At 36.7% G+C, this 26064-nt stretch overlaps 1 protein-coding gene across 18 annotated transcripts in view; it reads left to right on the top strand.

The window, feature by feature from the left end:
* MYCBP2 (MYC binding protein 2) overlaps positions 1 to 26064 on the top strand; it is a 218533-nt gene that overhangs the window by 155641 nt on the left and 36828 nt on the right. For 11 of the 18 annotated variants that reach the window (XM_067293019.1, XM_067292987.1, XM_067293046.1 and 8 more), the window contains 7 exons: positions 1886 to 2011; positions 7566 to 7751; positions 14927 to 15028; positions 17814 to 19457; positions 20996 to 21165; positions 24749 to 24993; positions 25192 to 25359. In XM_067293019.1, the coding sequence (XP_067149120.1) occupies positions 1886 to 2011; positions 7566 to 7751; positions 14927 to 15028; positions 17814 to 19457; positions 20996 to 21165; positions 24749 to 24993; positions 25192 to 25359 (2641 nt within the window). The remainder of the gene's footprint in view (positions 1 to 1885; positions 2012 to 7565; positions 7752 to 14926; positions 15029 to 17813; positions 19458 to 20995; positions 21166 to 24748; positions 24994 to 25191; positions 25360 to 26064) is intronic. The other 7 variants (XM_067293075.1, XM_067293005.1, XM_067293052.1 and 4 more) reach the window with 5 other exon arrangements.

Here is a 26064-nt window from a genome sequence, read left to right as displayed (position 1 = left end):
TTTTTACAATCCAATGCATTGGGATATTATTTTAGTAATTTTCATGAGTGACTCCAATGCCTGGTTTTATTCTTGTCTAGATGAGTCTTTGTTTTTATAATTAAGATAAAAACAGATGCCTCTTGTGCATTTAGCTAAGCAGTTTAAGAAGTTATCACTGCTATTACAGAGATATTTCAACCTATTCTATGTTCTGAGTCCATTTCAGTACCAAGCAAAACTAATGAGCTTAAGCCACAGCTGAAAATGATTTAAACTAATCTCTTTTATTTACCATGAAATGAATCAGAAACACTCACTGTCATCAGTTACAATGCTTTTACTGGAGGGAAATAACGAGCAGTTGGAGGAGCTCCAACTAGACCTGCAACTGGCTATATTTTTATCCACGAATTATACCATCATTCAGATTACTTTTGTATTTTTATTATTTAATTAAATGATAAGGAATTCTCAGAAAGATATAAAGTTTGTTTCAGAGACAAAGCAAAAGAGTCATACTAAGTGCCCAAATCTGTAGGCAGGTATCCAGATATTTTGGGGGAAACACTACAGCAAGATCTAGATTTACTTGTAATTCAGAAAGTACCAACATTTTTTTCTATCATTGGTTAAAGATAGGTTGGAAGCTCATTTTAAGTGCAGCATTTTATTACTGCTGTCTAATGAATATTCTAACCCCATCCTTCATTAAGTTCTAGTACTAGTTTTCCTGTATCAGAGAGAAATAAGATCAGCTTAACAAAGGAGAAAGTTATCAAGATGTGCAGGTTCTTTATTTACCACTTGCTTAGATTGTTGTTCTTATTTATAACGAAGTCAAAAAAGTGGTATGTGGGTGTGTGATGTTCTAAGCATCAATTTTTTTTTTTAATTTTTCTCTTGTAATTCTACATATGAAGAATGAAAACCAAGGATATTTTAGAGCCTTTCTTTTTTTAAATTGAATTTAAAATTCCAACCTTCTCACTGATAAAAACTTTTTGTTTTAATTTCTATATATGTGTATTATATCAAAGTACGTACTCTGAAGTGCAGATTTGGTCTGAAATGCAATTTTATTAAAATGGCACTTAGAAGAGTTGTGTTTTCCTAATTGTATCCATGTTCGTTTTAGTTTTTTTACAAGAGAAAAAGTTGTCCATACCAGCCTGAACTTTTAACATGTGTTTGGGGAGATTTCACATGAATTATTTTTTACAGATCGTCACTTGGAATAATGTTCCTAACTACATTAAGTCAGTGATGTCTCTCTAAATCCTTTATATTCAAGTGGATCCTGTCTCTTATTTATGTTAGCTCCTCTGTTGTTATGGGTATTCGAAAAGACCCCAGGCTTTTTGGGGTTGGCTTTTTTTTAGTATCATACAAAAGCAAAACTATAGTATGCAGTATATACAGAGAATAGATCTGTCAGGAAAGCAGTGAAAATGTCTTATATCCCATGAACAATTAAGGCAGTAACCATGATTAAAAATCTATTGGCTCTGAGTTTATTGTCACTCGGAAAACTCTCTTTCCTCCACCCTGCTTTGTCAAATGAATTTAACAATTGCTATCCAAAGAATAAACAATTGAATGGTGTGGTATTACTGGAAAATTAAGTATCAAGCTTGTTCAAAGCAGTATATGACAGCAAAGCTTACAACAACTCAGTCAAACATAAAATCAATTTGCATGGTATTAACCCCTTAACTTTTTTTGGTTTTAGAGCATGAGCTCTAAAGAGACGTGCTTTCCTTTCTGAAGAGAATTGGGTAGAATGGACGAGCGCTATCTATGGAAAAAAATTAAAAAATACTGCTCCTTTGCCTTGTGACTCATCTTTCCAATGTAAATCAGTTACTAAGAGAGTCTGATTCTGAAGTGATGGCTTTTTTTACAGAGCAAGTTCTTCTAGATCAGAACGTTCAGACTCCTCCTCCAAGTCCTTTTTCAATACAGGCTTTCAGTAAGGGGACAAGCTGTAGTAATGGACAAGGATTTGATTATGGCCTCGGAAATAACAAAGGTATGTTTTTACACTCAAACATTTTATAAAATAATGTTTTTCTTAATTTTGCATATGTATTTGTTACTCATTTCCCACTATTCTGCTGTATACTGTTAGCATTTGAGACATCATCAGATGTGCTCCAAAAGGCATAACCAGTAGCGCAATGAATTGCAAGGCATTTTACAATACATGTAGTTAGTAATGTTGTAATTGCTTTTTTGTCTGCTTTATACAGAGTATTTATACTGAGTGAAATTAAAAGGGATCAATAAATATCTGTATCTTACAGCTGAGCTTTCTGTAGTGGTAGGCACAAAATTATAATGCAGAAATGAAAAATATTTATTTCTAAAACAAGATGAGATAAATGTTGGATTTAGAAAATACTGGTTTAAAAAAAGATCAGAAAGATATATAAACATCTCTCATCTATCTGTCTTACCATTTTAAGTGCTTTTAATTTGATAACAAGATAAAAGATACTAATTGAGACTTAAGTTGTAAAACTAATTAGTTTTAGCCAGTGACCTTTCAACCACATAGATACCGGTTATAAATGCTGGGAAGTAAATAATACCCTATGTCACAAAATAATTCCTTCTTTTAAGCATGGTTTATTTCATTGCCAAGATATAAATATATATAGGCCATCACAGTAAACTCAGACTGCATGCCTTTTTCTTGTTCATTGAGTCGATCTAGAAGATACAGAAGGGACTTTTGCCAAGGCAGATGTCCTTGAGAAATATTACTGAAACATGGAGCTTTGCCAGTCTGCTCTTACATATCTGTGCTCTGCTCATGTCACTATGAGTGTGGACCTTAGGGGTGCTCTGTGTTTTTAATACCAACACATTTTATGGGTCATTTGCTGAATAAAATGACTTCATCTGCGACTTGTTTTAAAGGCAGAAAGATGAAGAGAAAATTTATTCCTAGATTTTCTTGTCAGTTATTTTCATAACGTGAAAGAGTTCTTTGTCATTTCAGTGTTTCACCACATACGGAAGTAGTTCATATTTGTGTACACATTGCTACAGGGAACCCTCTTTTTGGACAAAGGTTGGAAAAAGTTCAAGTGGTTTTCTTTTGTTTATAGGGTTTTTTTGTATCGTACTTTTTCCCAGTTCAGCCATGCTCATTTCAAAATAATGGCTGAATCATGAAAGCAGGAGTGCCTAAGGTGCTCGGCCTGTGAGGCAGTATTACAGCTTGTCTCAATGTCAACTGTGTAATAGTACAAAAGTATTGCCTATTCTTTTCCTGCAGTAAGATACTAGGAAAAGAATTGTTTTCTTGTATTGTCCAAAGATAAATTCTTGAAGATAAATATACCATACTAACAGGAATCCTAGTTTCTGAAGACATTGTGATTCCTTTCACTACATCCTATCTTAATCTCTAAGGTACTTATTTAGGGTGCTGCAGTTACAGAAAGTTTAGAAGGGAGTCCTGGCGTTGAATTCCGTATCGTTATACATTATGTATACATTATTCATATACATTATATATATACATTATTCTGTTGACATACCCTCAAAGTGTGATATTTAGTGTGGATGAAGAACTCAGCTAAATGGGTTTACTTATTGCATGTTACTGTAATTGCTTCTGAATTCCTCAAGAGTGGAGAGTTGTTGTCAGCTCTATGTGAAAGACTAGAAATATTTTCCCCCAAATAGAATTCTTCTGTTGTATCATTATTGTGTATACCACCTTCTGTCTTGCATTCTCAGGTCTAAGAAGCTTTGAGTTTGGGGAATAGAAAGAACTGAAGGTGCAAGCACTGTCTGTTAGGAGAATTTTTGAATGAAGCACTTCTGTTGAAGATGCTTGTTTGTCAGAACTCTTCTTGTAGGGATGTACTAGTTTCAATGAAAACTTAGTAACCATCTATGGACATTTCAGGCTGCTGGTCAAATATAAAGATCCCCATGGAGCAGATGTGTATTTACAGTATTGCCTGCAAGGCAGAAGATGTAGCTCTCACAATCATTCTGTTTGATTTAGCCATGTCTTCTGTATTCCAGTCTTCTACATTACCAGCAAGTTTTTAATATTCCTTGTGAACAACCCTGCCCCAATATGCATTTAGTTATTCTGAGCAGATAACTTTCAAGTTGTTCTTAGGGAAACTTCTCTTTGAAGTAATTACTCATTTTAGGAAATGGGCTTGTCACATGGAGGATAGTGCCCTCGTTATCCAGTGTATGCCAGTGTTCTTTCTGTTGTCCAGGTTAAAATTCATTTATATAAACTGGAACAATTGCAACGAAAAGGACTTCTGTGTATCTGTGCTTCTTTATATATGATATCATTTGGGGGCATTTTATAGTTTGAGAGAGGGTCTGCTTGGTCTCACAATCATGAGCTTTGCAGAAACTCCAGGATTACTTTACAGACGCTTCTGAGAGTAGCCTTTGTAATGTCAAACTGTTTAATTAGTTCCAGTTACAAGTAACTAGCCTTTCTTTACTGCAATTTTGAAAGTACTCTTCTAGAAAGAAGCAGAAGAAGATTTAGCTTGATATTCCAAGACTTATTAGACAGTTGAACAGTTGCCATTCTTTGTTCAGAGAAAGTGATTAACTGCAATAATAGATTATCTATATTAATTTCTAAAAATAATCAGCCAACTGAAATCCTATTTTATTGTGAATCCACAAATGTTAGAAGGAAACATTTTCCCTCTTTGTATTTAAAAAACATACTGGCTGATCTAGCCTTTATAGTGCTGGAATTCACTTGCCACTCTTGGGATATCATCATAAGTCACAAGGCTATGGCAGGAGTTCCTGGGTCTGGGCTCCTGGACAGGCATAGAAGGAAACTTCTTCTGACTGCTAGGCCTTGTACACTGCTGTAAAAATCATTACCCCGTCCTCCTCCACTGTACAGACGAACAGCGACAACACTGATTGTAGGGCTTATGTATGGGCACAGTAGATGATGTTCAGCTGTTAAGATTAGATGCTCTTCTAATGTTCCCTCTACCTACTCTAAGAAAACAGTAGGAAAAACAGAAGACTGATTAAAATCATTTCATGATTTTGGAATGTGGCCCATGAACATCTTTGTGCTTACATACAGTGTAGATCTGAATTGATTAGATATTCAGGAAGAAGGAATTACATTAATTGAATTTTTTTAATAATCAGTGATATCCAAAAATTTAATCTAAAACATTTTGGGGTCTGGTAATGATGTTCTTTTTCACTTTTATAGATACTAAATTTTATAACTGGTCTGAGAGCTTTAACAAATTTATAAAAATTGATCAAGAGATAAGGCTGGTTCACTCCTATAATTCTGCTTTATACACAGTGTGGAGGACTAAGCTACTGCATCTTGGGAAAAATAGTTCTCCATTGCTGTCGACTGCCAGCTGATAGAGCAAATCTGACTGTTGAAGCGAATGTGTGTCAAACACATGGATCTTATCACTATAATTCTCCTTTTGAATTATAAGAATTTGCATATTTTCTAGTAATGATGGTTGTCTTTAAATCAGGTAAAGAAGGAGTAGCCTTATAACAGTTTAAAATACAAAATATTGTATAGTGAGTGCTATATGTGGAATAATGGGATGACTGGGATAAATAAGCTAAGAGAAAAACAGGTGGCAGATAAAAGAAGATATCATAGGGTATTCTCAGGAATATAGTACAGGTATGCCCAGCACCATGGAATTAGATTATCTCTTGAGCTTTTTAGTTTTAGGTCAGCATCTGCTCTCCCTCATTCAGCTTGACTCCTTTAGCTCCAACAACCACAGATCTCCCTGTGATCCTCTGCCCTGCTTTGTGTTCTGAAAGGAAGAGCTTATTTGTGTGGGTGCTGGGCCTGGATGAAGTCTGGTTTATGTCTGTTTTCATGACATGACTCTTTGAGCAGTAAGCCCTAATAGAGCTCTGGGGAAGGCAGGACAGTCGCACAAAAGGTGCTTTAGGTTTGCCAAGGTACTGAGCTGAAAGAGCCTCTGATGAACTGCCTCTACATTGTCAGCTGTGCTTTGTGCTCCCAGCTCTTCTGCAAAATGCAGTGAATAGCTACCTGAGCTGGTAAAGTTAGATCTAGAAGATGTGTAGATAACATTCAATTGAAGGTGCACAAAGCATGCTCTGAACGATGCCAGCACAAGTGTTTTTGTATGTGCGGCATGGTTCTTCTGCCAATGAACTGCCCACAGACAGTTGAGAGTTACTACTGGGCCTTGTTTTCTGATGCTGGTTCTTTCTCTGGTAGCTAGGGTGAGCTGGATCTACCTAGAAAAATTATGCAACTCTTGGCCTGAAATTAATTTTTTAAAGTTATGTTTAAGTACTAGAAGTGATTCTAGTTTAAGAAGTGATTTACCAAGCACGTCTGTCATGTCTGGGTTAGTATGATAGGAATGATTGTTGCCCAAGTACAGACTGCAATTCTTTTTAGATATTCTACTTCCATAACAGTGAAATAAAATTGATTTATTGCTACCTATAGGTGATTATTTAGATAGGATTTCCAGCTTTTTGCTTGTGTTTTTGTTCTCCCACTTTTAAAACAAAACTATCAAGGAAATAAGTGAAATATTTTATTTTGAAGTACTTAGATAATATAGGGTTCCACAGACCCACCAGTCTTTCTCTAGTTCCATGAAAAGACAATTGATAATCATCTAAACATGTTCCAGATTCAGTGAGTTGTAAATTATGTATTAGCTACTAATTTTTTTTTCTACCAAGATTTCTAGAATGCTGTCAAAATGATACCAAGTTGCAGAATTAACTGATGCTGTTGGGGTTTGGTTGGTGATGGTTCAAATCTGACAGGCTCTCAAACTCTTAGTGCCTCCATCTCATATTGCTTAAATATGCCTGAAGTTATATCATGGTGTGATAAACTCTGTAGGCATCATATACTTTTAATGCTTATATATACTTCTTTTGAGAATTGGCATTCAGAAATTAAAACTGTATTTTTAACATGCCAGCTTTTGTGAAGACCCTCTTTTGTCCCTCAGTGAATGTATACAGTTCTTCAGGAAACCAATTTCAGTTCTTAAATGATGCTTCTTTAAAAAAAAAAAAATCTTCAACCTGGTCCTGATCTTGAAAAACAGCATGACAGAATACTTTTAAAGATATTTGCAAAAATAAGCAAATATTTTTCAAAGTGTGGCACAGAAATACACTTGCCAAAGCCTAATGACATGTTATCTTTCCCCTCTCTTCAGTTTTTCTAATCTTTATCTGCATGTTCTGTTGCATGTGTGTCTTATTGTAAATGCTAGGGATATCTGCTTGTTCTTTGGCTGCTCTTCATTTTTTAGCAAGATGAATATAAATCAAGCTGTCTTTTGAAATGTTTTAAATAATTTGAGTAAAATATTCATGATTCTTAAAAGCCCTGCTTGTACTTTTCAATAATTTTATTGCCATGCATGGGGTGAAATCTTTATATTTAGCCACAATCAAAGCTGTGTGGGGCTAAATAAGATTTGTGAGATTTTTCTATTATCTTCATTTAAACTTTAATTGAGCACCATTTTACTCTGCTTTTCTGGAGAATGACAAGTAACAGGTTGTAGTTTTGACTGTTTTGCCCACTACAGGTGACCAACTGAGTGCCATACTGAATTCCATTCAGTCACGGCCAAATCTCCCAGCTCCTTCCATCTTTGATCAAGCTGCAAAACCTCCCTCTTCCCTAGTCCACAGTCCATTTGTGTTCGGACAGTCCCTTTCCTTCCAGCAGCCTCAGCCACAGCTTCAGAGTAAGTTTGTCAGCCTTACCTGCCTCATCAGTCCATTTCTGAAGCTTTGACATTGCTGTTCTTAGTTGCTTACCAGCTACTAATCATCCCTCCATGCACTTTTCTGGTTTTGTTTCGTTGAGTGAGTTTTTCATGAATTGGAAGCATGTGAGGTAATGCTCCTAGAGAAGCATACCTGTTCCACTTTAATTTCAATATTTACAGTATTTTGCTTTTTTATGTGCTCTGCAGTGTAGATAACATTCATGAAAGTGCATTTCCAATATTGTATGCAACACTGGGTTTATAATTAAGGTATATATTTTATACAGTACAAAGTGTTGATAATTCTTTTAACATGAGAAATTGATTGCAGTAAATTCATAGTTCTTAAATTTTCTTACCTTCCACATTCCTAATTTTGTCATCACTTCTAACTTTAGGGATAGCTGAAAAGTTGGGACACCTGGGTGATACTTACAACAAAGGCTTTTGTAATCTTGTGTTGGATGCTCGTGGGACTGACGTGCATATGAAAGTTTGCACCTGAAGGTGAATAGCAGTTAGTTACTGATGAGAGCAGTTACTGATGGAAGGACAAGAAACTGTTTTTGTTTAGTGAAAAATGTACATCATGAATACTAAGATTTTGGCAGATATCACAGTCCTGGAGAATAAATTCCTCCCTATCCACAGAGAACGTATAGTCATGCAGGTCATATGAATCATAGGAATACTAGTCTTCTCCTCTCTCCCATAAACAATTCTTCAAAAATGCTTTGTTTTTTTTCTTGTGGGATCCTGTCAGTCAGCTCAGTCTCTATTGCTATTCAGTCCTGGATCTTTCCATTTGAGTTTATTCAAGTATTGGTAGTCAGTGAAGTGCATCAAATGAGAACTAGATAAAAATCTCTAGTTCACTTGTATAAAGACTATCAGAAATATTCTGACAATGACCTTCTGTACTTGTGCTAGAGTTAAACCCATGTCCTGAAAGCAAAATATTCTGTAACTCACTTAGATAAAACAGATGATTGCCAATGGCATCAGTGCCCCCTCACTGAGAATTTGTCAATTGGTAAGAAAATGTGCTGTGTATCTTCTCTCCCATCACTTTTTCTTTTATTGGTCAGAGTAGGAAAGCCAGAATTTATAATTCCACTTTTTTTATCCAATATAACCTTAATTGTCTTATTTCAAATTTCAGCTGTTTTATTATTTAATTTTTAGACCTGTATTATATAAAAAGAAAAGCTGTCTAATTTTTTTTGCTTGTCCAGCAAATATAGATAAATTGTATTCAGAAAGTCCCAATCCACAGTTCATGTTTTAGAAAGGATCCCTGATTCAAAGAAGCAGCCTTTTGTGTCAGACAGGAGCAGCACTGGTAGTCTACCAAATGAAATAATAGAGGAACTGTGAAAATATTTTAAATTTGTGGCTGGATCTCAGCTTAGTATAAAATCTCAGCCTTCTTGGCTATTTGCCCTGCTATTTTAGATATTCCAGCAGGACAAAAATCAACTAGAGCTGGTATACTGGTGTGCTAACTAGTTTGAGACAAGGACCTTCTTCCAAAGAGTTTATCGTCTAATTTAAGATTTGATAGAAATAATGTAAATTACACACAAAGGAGAGAATTACTAACTTTTTTTCTTTTTTTTTTTACTGTCAAAAATTAAGGAGTATGGCGGGAGAGCGAATTTCCTGTTAGAACTTAGTCTTTTGCAGATGTGTTAGTCCTCCCTTTACAAGCTCATCCAAAGGTCTAATTCAGAATATTGTTTGGGAGACCCATAAAGCTTTATTCATGTACCGTTCATTTAATAATCAAGGAAATTATCAGAGACCTTTGAAACTTAAATAAGACTGTCTAGATTAAACATTATTTTATGTTAAGCAATGACTCTGTTATTAATTTATTTCTAGAAATTGTCCATATTAGAAAGCAATCAATTCATTTGCACTATAAGATTAATTGGAATATCAAGGCGTATAGACAATGAAAATATCAGACAAAAAAATTCTATTAAGATCTAATTTCACTGTATATTTTTTAAATCTGTGTTCAACTCTGATGCAGCTTTAATAGAGTTGTAACAGAAATGCTTTTAAAGTGTGCCATTTTCATAATTTATTTTCAAAGTGCTTTATAGCCTCCTGTTATCAAATGTGATTAGAAATTAAATCCATTAAAAGACATACCCCAAGGCTCCATATTAAGTCAATTGGATTTTGCCCTAGACATGCATAGTTTCATTTCAAATTATGTGTTCTGGCCCCTAAGCACTTCCTACAATAAAAAATTAATCTTAAAATTAAAATGAATGTTTATAGTCAGTAACTGTTATATTAAAGGGACTAATGATAGTTTAATAGTTGTAAGAAGTAGTTCCTCTGCTTCTGGATTTCCATGGCTCTAGATATTATATGCTAACTAGAGTTTTTGACTAAAAGTGTGCCTAAATAGTTTAAGCTACCGCTTACATATTTTGCTCTTCCTCAATTATTCTTCCTCTTCTTGAGGAGAAACCTTATTCTGAAGCATGATTTTCAGGGAAGTTAGGATCAAGCTGAACATCCCATAGTGCTACTTCCTTAAGTAGCTATTTCGAACAAGAAGAAAAATGTTGGTCTGATTATAATATATAGTCTGGGCTTGTGAGCGATTGCTGTTTTTCTTTAGAAGACTTTGCAGCTAGCTGTTCTCTCTAAAGAATAGCTTCTGTGTTTGGTGAGGGAAGGGGGTGGGTTTTTTTGCTTTTTGTTTGTTTTTTCAAATTCATTTAAGGAAGAGGGAGAGGGCTTGTGACAACGTTTTATCTTCAGATACAGTGTTGGGTTATTTTCTGTGGAAATACTATGGTGTGTTAGACAACCAGTTCCTGAGATACAATGCTTGAAAAAATGGAAAGTATTTCATTTTCATTTTGTTATTCTTATCACACCATTATAAATAGCTTAATCAGAAAAAATCCTGTGTGTTTTGTCAAAGGAACCTTGGAATGTATTATAGATGGGCTAATATAAAAAAGAAAGGGAAACTGTGTTACTTAATTTTTTATTATTTGCTAGAACTTTACAAAGGGCTGAATGTTCTGTCTTATTTAATTCCTTTGCTAATTTTCACATGTGCTCGTACAATGGAAAAAGCAGAGAGAGGATTTTCTTTTTCATAGGGATAGACAAAATTAAGATGTTCTTGTCATGTGCTTTAGTTCCTTTTGGGTCTTTTATGCAGCTTAAACTCCCAACAAAGCTAGAGGGGATGACATAACCTAAGTGGAGTTTAGGAACAGCAGTACTGACTTGGAATCAAAGAAAGGACTTTCTGCCGGAAAGAACACCAGTTTATGTATGTTAATTCCTTGCTTATTCCAACAAACAACAAACAGTCTATAAGTTCTCCAGCCTGAGTATGATTGCTTTTGAGGAGTTCTGAAAATGAGCGGTAGCAGATTTGCTCAGGAGCTGCAGCTTTCCAGAGCTTCGAGATTATTCCTGATTACTTGATTAATTGGTCTCTGAATTTTGTGAAAAACAGAAGACTCAAATTTCTGGTTGGTTCTGAACATAGCTAAAGTGTGGAAACCTAGAGGGTCAAGGAAGATCTTGTTTCTCAACCTCCAGCAGCAGATGCTGGGCCACAAAACTTGTTAGATTCAACAAGTCAGGGAGACAGAATCTTGCCCCACTGTCCAGCCTCGGTTACTAAAATTGCAGAATTGGCTGTTGAACCAGGAAGTTGGGGAAGGGACTGTGAGACCTTGCCTGTTAGACCTTCCTAGCGTTTGTCTCACATCTGAATCGCTACCACAAATGAAGAACATATTTATTGGCTGAAAAGGCTTTGGACCCCCTCATTAGCCTCCTCTGTCAAACATTCTCCGCTGTAGCCCTGGCAAGTCACTGCAAGCAGTTGCACAGCACAGCTGTTTCCTGATTCACCTCAATCCAGACAGAAGCTGCCATGCTGAGCTGCTGTTAAATACATGCATGGTGTCCTGTCATATGGCCTCCTTGTGAATCCGTGCTGCTGGGTTGCAGCCCAGTATGCTCTCTCACATGGAGGAGATCAACCCCTACCATTCATGTGAGGGCTTCCTTGATACCTTCCTTCAGTACTGTATCACCGCTCTCTTAGGTTTTTTTTGTTCTTTCACTTCCTAGGGGCTAGTTACAGAGCATTCAGAACCACTGGCTTGGCCTGCACTGCTTTTATCAGCATTTCCTAAACTCTGGAGAGGCTATAAAACACTAGCACACGTATGGAACGCATAACCCTTCTTGGGAGTGTTTCAGTAAAATGGAGGGAGAGAGTCTTTTAAATCTGTTACACTGATGTGTTCTGTACCATAAACACAGAAATGCCTTAATTGTCACGCTAAGCAGCCAGAGAGTATTAGTTAGCTCTTTTTCAGATGCTACGTATTGCCAAAGCATCATTCCTGAAAACTGGAGCTAATAAGTTAAACTGTTTTGCACCTTAGACTTTACAGATTTGATACTCTAAGATAGATACAAAGCATACATTTCAGACTGTTTAAATCCAGAACCTTTCCTGGGGGATGGGTAAGGTAAAGTTTGGAGAAAGAGCACAAATTCTGTCAATCTTTATTTTAGAAATAAGCTTGGTTTATCATACCTTCAAAGTTGTAATTATGAATTACAAAATTATAGGTTCATTTTATCTACCCTTTCAAGTGCAGGAATTTTTCAGTTAATATTTCTTTCAATTTATATATTCAAGTGACTCAAATGATGGTGCTCTAAACTTTACTTTTGGATAATAAACATTGCCAGTATTTTCCTAATGAAACTATGTTTCAGCTTTTGCTTTTACTCATTCATTCATTCCCCTGCTAATGTTGTTTAATATTACTCTCCCTTTTTAATATTTAGTATTCAAATGTTGATTTCAGTGCATTTTTTTTTTACTCATGTAGAAAAAGAATTCTTCTCCAACTGCCACTGTGGCATTTTCAGATTCTAAAAAATGATGTATTTATTGCAGTGCTTAAGAAAAATCAGCTAGCAGCCTTACCGAGCTTCTATATCGGTAGCAGTGAGTGAAAGAGGAATGCGTTCCTTTTGCACAGGAATCCGCTGGGTAGGCAGAAGGGCAAAAGCAGCTCGCTGCTTTCCTTCATCAGCATGCAGAAAGGCAGAAGAGGGATGTCTTTTCAGAAGAAACTTCCCCTTACCTCCCCTCTCCAGAGATGTAGTTTTACTAGTCTTTTTCAGTCTGTACGTTCCAAACAGTCTAGACCAGTGTGGACCAGTTGGCAGTCTGTGAGGCCTCCTGTTTGGCTTACCAGCTTTCCTTCAGAGGAAGCAGGCACGGCTGTTAAAAGACTATGGGCTGCCATAGGAACTGAGCTGCCTCTTAGGTCTCCATGTTGTGTAGCTTTTCAAGCTGGAGCTATTTCCACACTGGAGCAAAGAGCATAACCGAAGATATGCAGTTGCATTTGAATGCATCTGGAGACAGAGCTCAGACATGCCTTTGTAGTCTTTGAGGATGATTCAAAAACAGGAATTCTGTCCCTGTAGCTGACCTTCTATCCTGGATAACCAGAGATCATTTCTCAAGGCAGCATATATAGATGGATATAGAGTCGCAGATATAGAATGAAACAACAAAGTGTATACATGACCTTGGATTTAGTAAAGAATTTTATTTGATCATTTATAGAGCATAATGCTAATATACTAAATTGACATTTTAGGCTTTTATTTGCAGAAGTGTTCCTCTAATGCAACTCTGTGTTCCTAATGTGTTTTTCTGCATTTCGCCTTAAAAAAAAAAAAAAAAAAAGTGGTGGAGAGACAACCTGTCACTCAGAAGTTACGTAGTTAGCACTGAAGCATAGTTATCATATGTAGGCATCAAAGTAGGTAATACTGTTCTTAAATTTGTTCTAGTACCACACTGAGAAAATAAAGATTATTTTCTTGTTTTAAAGAATGAAATTCTTATTTCAAGCACGTGTGAACACCTTCATTCTTATTTTGCAATCTATAGAATTATAGCTGATTTCTTAAGAATAGGATTTCTAATATATTTATGTGCACAAATTAGTAAATGTGGTACCACACAACAAATCTCTTAAGCTATGCAGGGATTGAAATCACTAATTTGGAAAAAAAACTTATCTTCCTTCATTTGTATGAAGAGGTCTTTCTAAAGCAGAGTATCTTCTAGTGAGTATACAAAATAAATCTCTTAAAAAATGTTAATGCAAGTATCTTCTAGTGAATATACAGAATAAATCTCTTAAATATCATTAATGTGCTAAGAATTTGACTTTTATTTTTCTACTGGAAGGAATAGGAATTAGAATAAAAACAACATTGTAGGAAAGTAAAATGATAGACTTGAATCTAAAACTCCTTGTTATCTCACTCCAGGCTCTCTTTGAAGCTATACCTCTTGCAGATTTGATGTTAATGGAATGTAACCATACTGAAACTATCTTGGATTATACCAGGATTTAACTTCAGGGTTTTTTCTTAAGGCAAATTTTTTTTTTTAGGGTTTGGTACAGATTAGTTGTCATGTCTGTAGTGTTTGGTTGAATCTCTTTTACTCCTGGCTATGTCTCTTAGTAGTATTGAGAAGCTAAAGTTCGGATTACACATGAAGTTTTTAAAAACAGTTCATTATAGAGAGGCATTCAGATTTTAAAGGATAATTTTGATGGGTTTAATGTATTTTTCATCATTCTTTCCAGTGATTAGTGAGACCTTCCAACACAAACATCTCACATGTTCTCTAATTTTCTCAGAAGGTTGTGAGATTTGGTCATCTGGAAGACCACACTGCAGTTTTAAATAATTCACATCTGTGAATTCACAGATCGAAAGCTCATGTTTAAAAACAGAGTTTTGTTCAAGACTAGACACTGCTATATTTTTATGATAAAGCGTAAATCCCATTGAGTAGTCTCTGAATATTACTATTTAGTAATCTAATAACTTAGACTGAAATCACAAAAGTGATTGTCTTTTATTCTTTTAAAAATGTAAATCAGGGAAAATGTTAGTGTTTCTCATTTAAAATTAATGTAGGAATCTTAATGATTACCTCAGACTATTTGGCAAAGGAAATGCATATCATTTGAACTGCTTGTTTTATCTTTGCTATTTTTTCCATTGAATCTGTGCTGCTTCTGTGCAACTGTTTTCCACTGTAGAAACTTCATCCTGCTGCCTTGCTTCTCGTGAGCGTATTTACAAAACTAGTGATGTAGCTGGGCCTGCCTCTGCTATTTCATCTCTCTCTCACAAACTGAAGGGTGGGTATGCATGCAAACATAGCAAGGTTATTCAGAATTTACAGTCAAAGTGTTTTTCTTTTCCTTCCATTCATTTTCATTTCATTCACTTAATAAAATACTGTTTTAAAAGTAAATGTTCAAGTTTGGTATTTGTTGGAGTTCATTTGATGTAACCATTCAGTGTTGCCTTACTGAGATGCAATGATTTCATGATATATGATTTAACTATCTTTTGACATTTTGTAAACAGAAAGTTCACTATTAATCCGGTCTAATAGTACTCGTTTTCAAACAGTAAGTAAATGAAATATGGAAGAAGAGGGAAGAAAACTTTTCATGTTGTTTTTCTGATTTACATATAAATCAATTTGATGCAGTATTATGCAGAGTTTGGGGAGGGGGTGGGGGGAGTTGGTGCTGATTGAGTCCAGAATGCTGAGTAGGGTAATTTACCTGTATATGTAAAAATCATATACAAATATGTAAAAAAAATAAAAGATAAATTATTTTTATTACTGAAAATTATTGCTAGGCTATACCTCTGATAAAACAGTTTTGCTCTAGCATGTTTTCCTAGTTGACATTCACTGGTCATACAGGTACTTTGAATTTGATACATTGCTCAATGGTTTCCAGTGTTTTATGTCCTTTAAGAAGACAGTTGTCTTCCTTTCACCTTTTTTTCCTTTTTGAGGAGTTCTGTAAAAGGTTCTTTAATTGATCATTTCTAGAGTATTTTCTCATCTAGAAAATTTTAAATTAGTCTTTTCTGTGTCTCGGAAAAGTGTGTATAAAGCAATTATAATTTTCATTTCTGAATTCAGGTATCAAAAGGAGACTTAAAATAATTTACCATTAGAACTGGTGAATAACTGAGCTAGCATGGAAGAAAGGTTGGATTGACATTAAATAAATTTTTTTATTCTTCTAGCAAGGATGATCATTTTATAAAACAAGACATACCATTTTATTTCTTCCCTTCCTCTCCCCCACCAAATTGTGTAACTCACAAGAAAAAAGAATAAAGGATTGGACTCTCAAAATTCCTTAAAGATGTTAATGTTTGAGATGTTCCCATTATATTCTACTATTTACATTGGGCATATTGTTCCTGAATATAGACAAATTATTTCTTCTCTGCCTGGAGAAGTATGAACTCCTAGATTGTCCTGTCCTGGGAGGCCAGGAGAATACCTTAACCTGCAAGCTTACTAAATATTCTAACATAGGTATTGTTCACTTTTTCCTGATGCTGCTTTGTTTTATTATAAGCTACATAAATATGGAGGATGGAAAATAATAATAATTGCTTTGTAACATGAGGAAACATCTGGTTTTTAGACTTCACCCCAAAGGATATGTTTGATTTTGTACTGTGAGGAGTAACAGTGTCAGTAGAAGAAACTGAAATCACCCATGCCTCTACACATTCTCTGGCATAGAAATAAGGCTTCATACATGACAGCTGGAAGATTCTGGTTCAGATCCCATCAAGCAGAAGGAAGTAAATGCAGATTTCCCACCTTCAAAGTAAATATTGAAGGTCCTGGATAAAATAGACTGTTTTAATGTCCTTTTCTCCTCTCCATTCCCATTAGAAATCAAGGTCCAAATTTTGCCTGCATTCTCTGATTAACTGAAACTTAATTTTTTGACAGATAATTGTTTCCCCAAAAATGTACCCAGCTCAGTTGAAATAGCATTTTAGTGACTGAAAATCAAATAATCCAAAGTACTAAAACCTTATTCTACAATCTTTGCAAGACATGCTTCTTCATTTTTAACTAATAAAGGCCCATTCAAATCAGAAGGACTAACTGTATGTTCAAAGCTTTGCAGTGTAATGCTTTGCAGAGAGACAATTATATAGAATAATTAATTCATGATTGCCACATTGCTTGCCAGTAATTTAAACATTACATGTCTTAAATTTTCAAAATACCATTCTACAAGAAAGATTGAGTATGTAGAATTGTTAGAAGCAGATTGTTTTAATGAGCTACTTATTTGCATATACTTGTGTTTAGCATGTATTTATATTAAGCTGCGTATAATTTTTATCGCTCTGTGGATTAATATATGTACAAAGTCAGTATGCATAGGAACAATAAATTACTGCATCAAAATAAGAAGACTCTGGAGACTGGATTTGATGGTTTAGCTTAACAGTGATTAAGAAACTCGTTTTAAGTAGGTTGTGTTCTGTACCAATTGGTAACGTGGTCTTAAAAATGTGGATACCTCAGGTTATCCATGTGATTTGTTTTAAACATATTTGTAAGCCTCTTACCCACTTTACTTTATAGCTGTATTTACTTTCTATTTTACCTGACTTCTGAGCATGAAAGAAAATAAATCTGGTTGTACATGTGATCTTTCAGCAAGTCCTCTTGTTGTAATAAGTCTGACACGTGCAGAGATAATCAGTACATAATCCTTGGTTTCTGTTGCAACTCTGGTAAACTTTGTTAATAAGTACTGCAATTCTAGCTAAGAAAGCAAATTGTGCTTCCTTTGTTAGTGTTTTGTGGAAATAGTGAACTGTGGCTTTTGATAACTTCCTAGTAGTGTGTTTTCTATAAATATTTCCTAACATTTTGAGATGTATTTTTGGTATATCTTTGGGAAAAATATTAAAATTATTTTAGTGGAAAAATTTCCCTTTAGATTTGCTTTCATTTTGATGTGAACAGAAGCATGCGTTTGAATTGTATCTTGTGTTCAGGTCTTTAATCCTTGATTTGCATTGTTAAAAGTATCACTGTTAAAATATCATAATTTGATTATAAAATATACTAAACAGGTGACCGAGTGAATTTCACAGCAGCTGCTAGACCAGTTTCTCCGGCAGGAAAATCAGACATGTCATCAAAACACAGGGTTGACAGCAGGTCACCAAAGCCTGATGTGCGAATGAATAGAGCTGCTGCTGACCAGAAGAAACCTAGGAATACAGATGGTTTATCTGCCAGTGAATCTCTAATGCTGAAATCAGATGCTGCAAAATTGCGATCAGATTCTCACAGCAGATCTTTGTCTCCTAATCATAACACTCTGCAAACACTAAAAACTGATGGAAGAACAACTACTGGTCTGAGAGCTGAATCTCCAGGACCAGGAACCCGGTCATCTTCTCCAAAGACAAAGACACTTACAGCAGTTAGATCTGGTGCTAGTTCTCCACGATCCTCATCACCACAGGATAAGACTCTACCTCAGAAAGCTTCATCCCCTGTAAAAACAAAGCTTGATCCTCCTCGAGAACGATCCAAATCAGATTCTTACACATTAGATCCAGACACCCTTCGCAAAAAGAAAGTACCACTAACAGAACCCCTAAGGGGTAGGTCCACTTCACCCAAACCAAAAATTATTGCAAAAGATGGAAAGTCTGTTACAGAAACTGAAAATAGAGCTCCTTCCCCTCATGTTGTACAAGAAAATCTTCACAGTGAGGTTGTTGAAGTATGTACTTCAAGTACTTTAAAGACTAATAGCATTATAGATAGCACCTGTGAAGATAACACAGAATGTAAAAGTCTGGATGATGGTTCTAATAAAGTTCATTTCAGCATAGGAAAAGCACCACTGAAAGATGAGCAAGACATGAGAGCGTCTCCAAAAGTGAGCCGTAAATGTGCTGGTAGGCACACAAGACCCAAAAAGGAAAAGTCCAGCTTTCTTTTCAAAGGCGATGGCTCCAAACCTGTAGAGCCAGCCAAGCAAGCAATGTCACCTTCTGTTGCAGAATGTGCTAGAGCTGTCTTTGCTGCTTTTCTTTGGCATGAAGGAATAGTTCATGATGCTATGGCTTGTTCGTCTTTTTTGAAGTTTAATCCAGAACTGTCCAAAGAGCATGCACCAATACGAAGCAGTCTGAATCAACAACCAGCAGAGGAAAAAGAAACCAAGTTGAAAAACAGACATTCATTGGAAATATCATCTGCTCTTAACATGTTCAACATTGCACCTCATGGACCAGACATATCTAAAATGGGTAGCATCAATAAAAACAAGGTCCTCTCTATGTTGAAAGAACCACCTCTGCATGAGAAGTGTGAGGATGGAAAAACTGAAGCTACCTCCTTTGAAACGTCCAGTCATCACACAATGAAATCAAAGTCTCCTCTTCCATTAACGCTGCAGCACTTGGTAGCTTTTTGGGAAGACATTTCTTTAGCAACTATTAAAGCAGCTTCCCAAAATATGATTTTTCCAAGTCCTGGTTCTTGTGCAGTGTTAAAGAAGAAGGAAAGTGACAAAGATAACAAGAAAACCAAAAAAGAGAAAAAGAAAAAAGAAAAGGTTGAGACTAGGCCAAGGGGAAATCTTTTTGGCGAGATGGCCCAGCTTGCAGTGGGAGGACCTGAAAAAGACACTATTTGTGAGTTGTGTGGAGAATCCCATCCATATCCAGTGACTTACCACATGAGACAAGCTCATCCAGGTAAGATTAGATTTTTTTTTTCCTCTTATCTGCCTATAAAATATATTATACACGTGTTGGCATTAGTTATTGTTATGAAAATAAGTCAAGCTGCCTTGTCAGCATTTTAACACAGTTCACAATATAAGCTAAATTAAAATTTGATGCCCTGAACACTTGTATAAGTAATTTTAAATGTTGTGGGCCACAAAGATTATTAAGGGACAGCAGCAGCTCTCATGAGAGGAGAGGCTGAGAGAGCTGGGATTGTTTAGCCTCAAGAAGAAATGTCTCGGGGAAGACCTTATCAGTGCTTATAAAGACCTAATGGGAGGGTGTACAAAAGAGGGAGCCAGACTCTTCTCAGTGGTGCCCACTGACAGGACAAGGGACAATGGCCACAGACTGAAACACAGGAAATTCTATCATCTGAGCTGTCAAAGATGTTGAAGAAGAAGGTTGTTTGAAACAAAGCCAAAACCATAAACTGACTTTACAGGGCCTCTTCAGAAACATACCATTTGTTAAAATTTAGGAATTCAAACTATGCTGAGAAAATTGGAAATAAAAATAGAGGTATAATATTGATTAATTAGAATTGTCCAATATCTAATTTTTCTGTTAATGTAGTACTGTACTGTACTGTTGTAATCCCTAGGTATCGGTGACTTGCATCTTTTGGCTTAAAATTTATCTTGAAAAAAAAACTTACAGTTACAATCTCTAAAGCTTTAAACCTTAGTCAGAAGGCAGTTTGTAAAATACAACCTGAGTCTGCAATTTTACTGTTGTAGGCAGGTCACTAAATCTGTTCAGGAATTGGTTTAATTTTAAGAAATGAAACAAGGTTGGAACAGTGTTAGTCAGGCATTATTTAGCTAGTTAACTGAGTTTAAAAGATAAGTAAGTTGTGTTTTCTTTTGAAAAAAGATCACTTTTAGAAGGAGTTAGTTAACATGTAATAACTAGTCTTATCACAAATTAAATGATTTATGTGTTTTCCAGCTTATAAACTAAACTAATTATTTTGCCAGTTACTGAAGTTCTGCCTGATGTTTTATGCAATAACATTAGCACTGCATAGGAGGTTAAAGCAAAATTAAAGAGGCTTTAAAATTTGTTCTTATTCAGCAGTTATCAGTGTCCTGAATTTTTCTGAGAAACAATAATCAGCAAAGGAATCCACTTTATTCCCTTTTAGGCTTCAGTAGACATGTGGTGTGGGGGGGGTTATGTTTGTTAAATTTTAGATGAGGTTAGCTACTGTGTAATACTGACCTTATCAGTTAGCTGTCTGAATAGGGAACTACTGATGCTTCAGACAGTATTGTAGTAAAAACTAGAAAACTACAAGTGTGTTTAGATTTCTTGAAATACAGCTCACGCGCACACACTTTTTTCCCATCAGTTCAGAGATACAGAAAAGGAGAAAATTAGGCACAGAAAAGATGTGTGTGTCTCTTTTCTTCCTTACCCCTTCCCATTCCCCATTTTACAGGTAGGAAAATAATAATCCTTATTTTGAAATAACTTTTTTTTTCATCTTTTACCATATGTAGGTTGTGGCCGTTATGCAGGTGGCCAAGGTTATAATAGCATTGGACACTTCTGTGGAGGATGGGCTGGTAATTGTGGTGATGGTGGTATTGGAGGAAGCACTTGGTATTTGGTTTGTGATCGATGCAGAGAAAAATACCTCCGTGAAAAGCAAGCAGCAGCAAGAGAGAAGGTATTTTTATCTGTTTCTCCTGTGTTTATCTCTTTATATGTTTAATCCTAATATGCGTTCATAAACTGAACGTAATGCAGGACCAATTTGATAAATTTTGAATTTCAGAATGTTGTAAGGTTTTGGAATATTCACTTAAGTCATTGATAGCTTTAAAATATAGAAAATTTGCTGATTACTTTTGATTTGGTACTTTCCAAGGGGGAAGTACCATGAGTTTTTCATTGTTGTAAACTTGAAGTACTTTTACTTTCTTTTTTGTTTTTATTTCTTGAGTAATTTTATTTTTTATCCCGATACAACTACATTATAAGATTACTACCTAATTTTTAAAAGCATGTCTTTGTTTATTTAACTTTGAATTTTGTTTTGTTTATTGAATTATGAGTATTGTTTTAACTTCATATGTTTATAGTTTCTTTAATGATCTCAACCATCCAGATCATCAAGTATAATTCCATCCTACCACTGTGTATCTGTAGTATAGATCTGGTGTCATTTCTGGTTATAATTGTTTTTCATCTCCTACCACACTGTTAGATGCAGAATGAAGAAGGGAAGTTTTAATTTCCATTTTTTTCAGATTGAAGAGAGGAAGTACGTTCCATACTTCCACTGTTCGTACAGCAAGCTCTGTTTGTGGGCACTACCTTATTCATACAGCCACAGAAACTTTGGGCTTTGTTATATAATTCAAAATGTTCTGTGTTTGTGAAGGTGACTGACTCAGACCCATACACCTGAAAAGATTAACTGTTTCATAGAGTGCTAGTGCAGACTTCTTTAATAGGCTGTTCTCTCCCATGGGTACTGAGTCCTGGGAGACTGAACTGAGCCTTGCTTCTGCAATGACCTAAAATGGTTCCCAAAATAAGGATGTAGAGAAATATAAGATCAGTGTTGGCTTAGCTTTGTCCCTATTTTATTTACAGATTTTTCGTGTCTTCCTCAAAGAATGGTTTCAAAAAGCCAGTTGGAGAAAATAAGGAAATTCCCCTGCAGGCTTTTGCAAATGTTTATCTGACATCAGGATGGTCTTTCTTTCTCAATGGGAAGGCAAGGAGGGGGAATGGTCTTTTATGTGAGAGAGCAGTGAGAATGCATGGAGCTCTGCCTAGGGACAGATGATGAGCCAGTCATGAGTTTATGGGTTAGGATTAGAGGGCAGGCCAATGTGTGTGACATTGTGGGTGGGTATCTGCTACAGACCACCTGATCAGGAAGAAGTAGTAGATGAGGCCTTCTTCAGACAACTGGAAGAAGCCTCATGTTCACAGGTGCTCGTACTCATGGGGGACTTTAACCACCTCAATACCTGCTGTAAGGACAACACAGCAGGGCATAAGCAATCCAAGAGGTTTCTGGAATACATTGATGACAGCTTCCTGACGCAAGTGAACGAGGAGCTGACAAGGGGGTAGTGCTGTGCTGGACCTCATGCTTACAAACAAGGAAGGACTGGTCAGGAATGTGAAGGTCAGGGGCAGCCTTGGCTACAGTGACATTAGGTGGTGGAGTTCAGGATGCTGAGAGGAGGGGAAAAAGCAGAAAGCAGGATCACAACCCTGGACTTCACAAGAGCAGACTTTGGTCTCTTCAGGGATCTGCTTGGAAGAATCCCAAGGGAGATGGTCCTGGAGAGAAGAGAGGTGCAGGAGAGGTGGTTGATTTTCAAGGATCACTTCCTCAAGAATGGTCCATCCCAATTAGCAAAAAGTCAAGCAAAGGTGGTAGGAGGCCTGCATGGATGGACGAGGAATTCCTGACAAAGCTGAAACATAAAAAGGAAGCGTACAGGAGGTGGAAGCATGGACAAATGACCTGTGAGGACTACAGAGAAACTCTCTGAGCATGCAGGTATGGGATTAGGAAAGCCAAAACCCACCTGGAGTTGAATCTGGCAAATGACTTGAAGGGCAACAAGACAGGTTTCTACAGGTGTGTCAGCAGCAAAAGGAAGAGCAAGGAAAATGTGAGCCCACTGCTGAATGGGAATGGGGACCTGATCACAAATTACATGGAGAAGGCTGAGGTACTGAATGCCTTTTTCACCTCGGTCTTAGCTGGTAAGACCGTCAGCAGTTCCCAGTCCCTGAAATCAGTGAGAAAGTCCAAGGCAAGATAAACTTACTCTCAGTGGAGGAGAATCAGGCTAGGGAATATATAAACAAACTGGACGTGCACAAGTGCATGGGACCTGATGGGATGCACCCACGTGTCCTGAGGGAGCTGGCTGGTGTCATTGCAAGGCCATTCTTGATTATATTTGAGAGGTCATGATGAATGAGGGAGTTTCCTGATGACTGGAAGAAAGCAAATGTCACTCCTATCTTAAGGGAGGGCAAGAAAGAGGATCCAGAGAACTACCAGCCAGTCAGCCTCACCTCAATCCCTGGGAAGGAGATGGAACAAATAATCCTGGAAACGATTTCCAAACATACAAAGGACAAAAAGGTGATTAGGAGTAGTCAGCATGGACTTATGAAGGGGAGATCATGTCTGGCCAACCTGATAGCCTTCTACAGGCTGACTTGGGGGATGAGGGGAGAACAACGCTGTAATCTGGACTTTAGTAAGTCTTTTGACACTGTCTTCTATAGCATCCTCATTGACAAACTGATTAAGTACAGACTATGTAAATGGACAGTGAGGTGGACTGAAAACTGATGCAACTGCTGGGCTCAAAGGGCTGTGATCAGTGGCATGAAGTCCAGCTGGAGGCTAGTCACCAGCGATGTGCCCCTGGGGTTGATACTGGGGCCAATACAATTATCATCTTCATTAGTGACCTTGGCAATGGGACAGAGTGCACCCCCAGCAAGTCTGCAGAAGATACAGAACTGGGAGGAGCAGTTGATAGACCAGGTGGTTGTGCTGCCATTCAGAGGGACCTGGACAGGCTGGAGAGATGGGCAGAGAGGAACCTCACGAAGTTCAACAACAGGAAGTACAAAGTTCTTCACCTGGGGAGGAATAACCCCATGCACCAGTACGGGCTGGGGGCTGACCTGCTGGAAAGCAGCTCTGTGGAGAAGGACCTGGGAGTCCTGGTGGTCATCCAGTTGACCATGAGCCAGCAATGCACCTTCGTAGCAAAGGCAGCCAATGGTATCCTGGGCTGCATTAGGAAGAGCATTGGACTCAAATGTTTTTTCTTCAGAGCTCCAGCTTTATTTCTAATATTATAAATACAGTAACAGATCTTATATCAGCTGGCTTTGTTCCTTGATTAAAAGCTTTTTGCATGGATTCTCTGTTACCTAAGGTTGTCTACTTTGTAGACCATCAATGGTTTTTTTGTCTTTTGTCCTTTTCCCTATAAGCTTCTAGACAGAGATGCTCCAGTCCTGGCAGTCCCATGCTGGTTTGAAAATTTTTGCACACAATAATCATCCTGAGGTAAACATCTGGCATGAAAACTTTCAGCTGTTTGTTAAAAGTTTGCGAAGTTATAAAAATAACAGAAGTGTCATTTTATAATGGGAAACATCATTTATGATAGGAAGAATCAAGCAACTTTGCTATAAGTGTCATTGTCAGCTTTTCCTGGGATGAAGTATAATTTAATTTTTTTTTTTCCTAGATTAAACAGTCTAGGAGAAAACCAATGCAAGTTAAAACTCCTCGTGCCTTGCCAACTATGGAAGCTCATCAAGTGATTAAAGCTAACGCACTGTATTTGCTGTCACTGAGTAGTGCTGCTGAACCCAGTATCCTCTGCTATCACCCTGCAAAAACATTTCAATCTCAACTTCCCAGTGTCAAAGAAGGAATTTCTGAAGACTTTCCCATTAAAATGCCGTGTCTCTATCTACAGACATTAGCAAGGTAATTAAAGGCCATTTAAAGGCAGTAAAATGACATATTTTGCACTAGCACATGGAAGTCACAACTAGTTTCAATACATTAGGTGAACAGTAAATGAATAGTGTTAGATGATTAACTGTATTTGCAAAGGACTTTTGTGTGTGTGTGTTTTAGTAACTTTTAGGCTTAATGCTAACTTAAAATTCTAATTTGATGCAGGCATCATCATGAAAACTTCGTTGGGTACCAGGATGACAACCTCTTCCAGGATGAGATGAGGTACCTGCGCTCAACTTCAGTACCTGCACCGTACATCTCTGTTACTCCTGATGCAAGCCCTAATGTCTTTGAAGAGCCAGAGAGTAACATGAAATCTATGCCCCCAAGGTACTTCCTTGTAATTCTAGGTACTACATACAGATGCTAAAACATTAGCACAACACCAAGTTGAAAAAAAAAAAGGAGGGGAAACGTTGCTGTAGTTAAGTAGGTAAAGTATCAGGTCAGCCCAGATCAATCTGTTGAAACTGCAGGGAAAAAAAGCCAATAAACATATTAAATCATAGCTACAGAAATATCTTCAGTGAATCATGGCAATGTCAGATGTATTTTCAAACACTAACAGTATTACTAAGTTTGCACACCAACTCTGGTTTTCTGATTTAAAACTTGAAGGGACAATGCAGGTGAATTGCTTTCCTGTAGAAATGTCTTGATTTCACAACCTAAATACAAACAAAATGTTTGTTCAGAAACTGATGAATGACTCTTAGCATACCTTAGGAAAACTCATCCTTACTCCAGGCCTGATTACTTCCCTGTAGAGACAAATACAGTTTTTCCAGACTCTCCAAAACTGCAAAACTGAGTAAGTGCTCAGAAAAGCAATGGTCCAAGAACAGTAGCTGTTGCAAGCTCCTTGAAATGTAGCCAATTTTTTTCTGTATTGCCATTCTATAACAAAACTGACTCTAGTGCAGATGAACTGCCCTTTTGAAAGGAAGTAGCTGGCCTCTTCCATTCAGGATTTCATTCTGGAGGGAAGTTTGAGCAGGAAAGAATTCCATTAGCACACCTTACATTTTCAAAGCA

The sequence above is a fragment of the Apteryx mantelli genome, chromosome 1 (assembly GCF_036417845.1).
Source record: "Apteryx mantelli isolate bAptMan1 chromosome 1, bAptMan1.hap1, whole genome shotgun sequence".
Classification (NCBI taxonomy): domain Eukaryota; kingdom Metazoa; phylum Chordata; class Aves; order Apterygiformes; family Apterygidae; genus Apteryx; species Apteryx mantelli.
The sequence above is the reverse complement of the archived record's forward strand: the minus strand, read 5'-3'. Positions and strand labels throughout refer to the sequence as shown.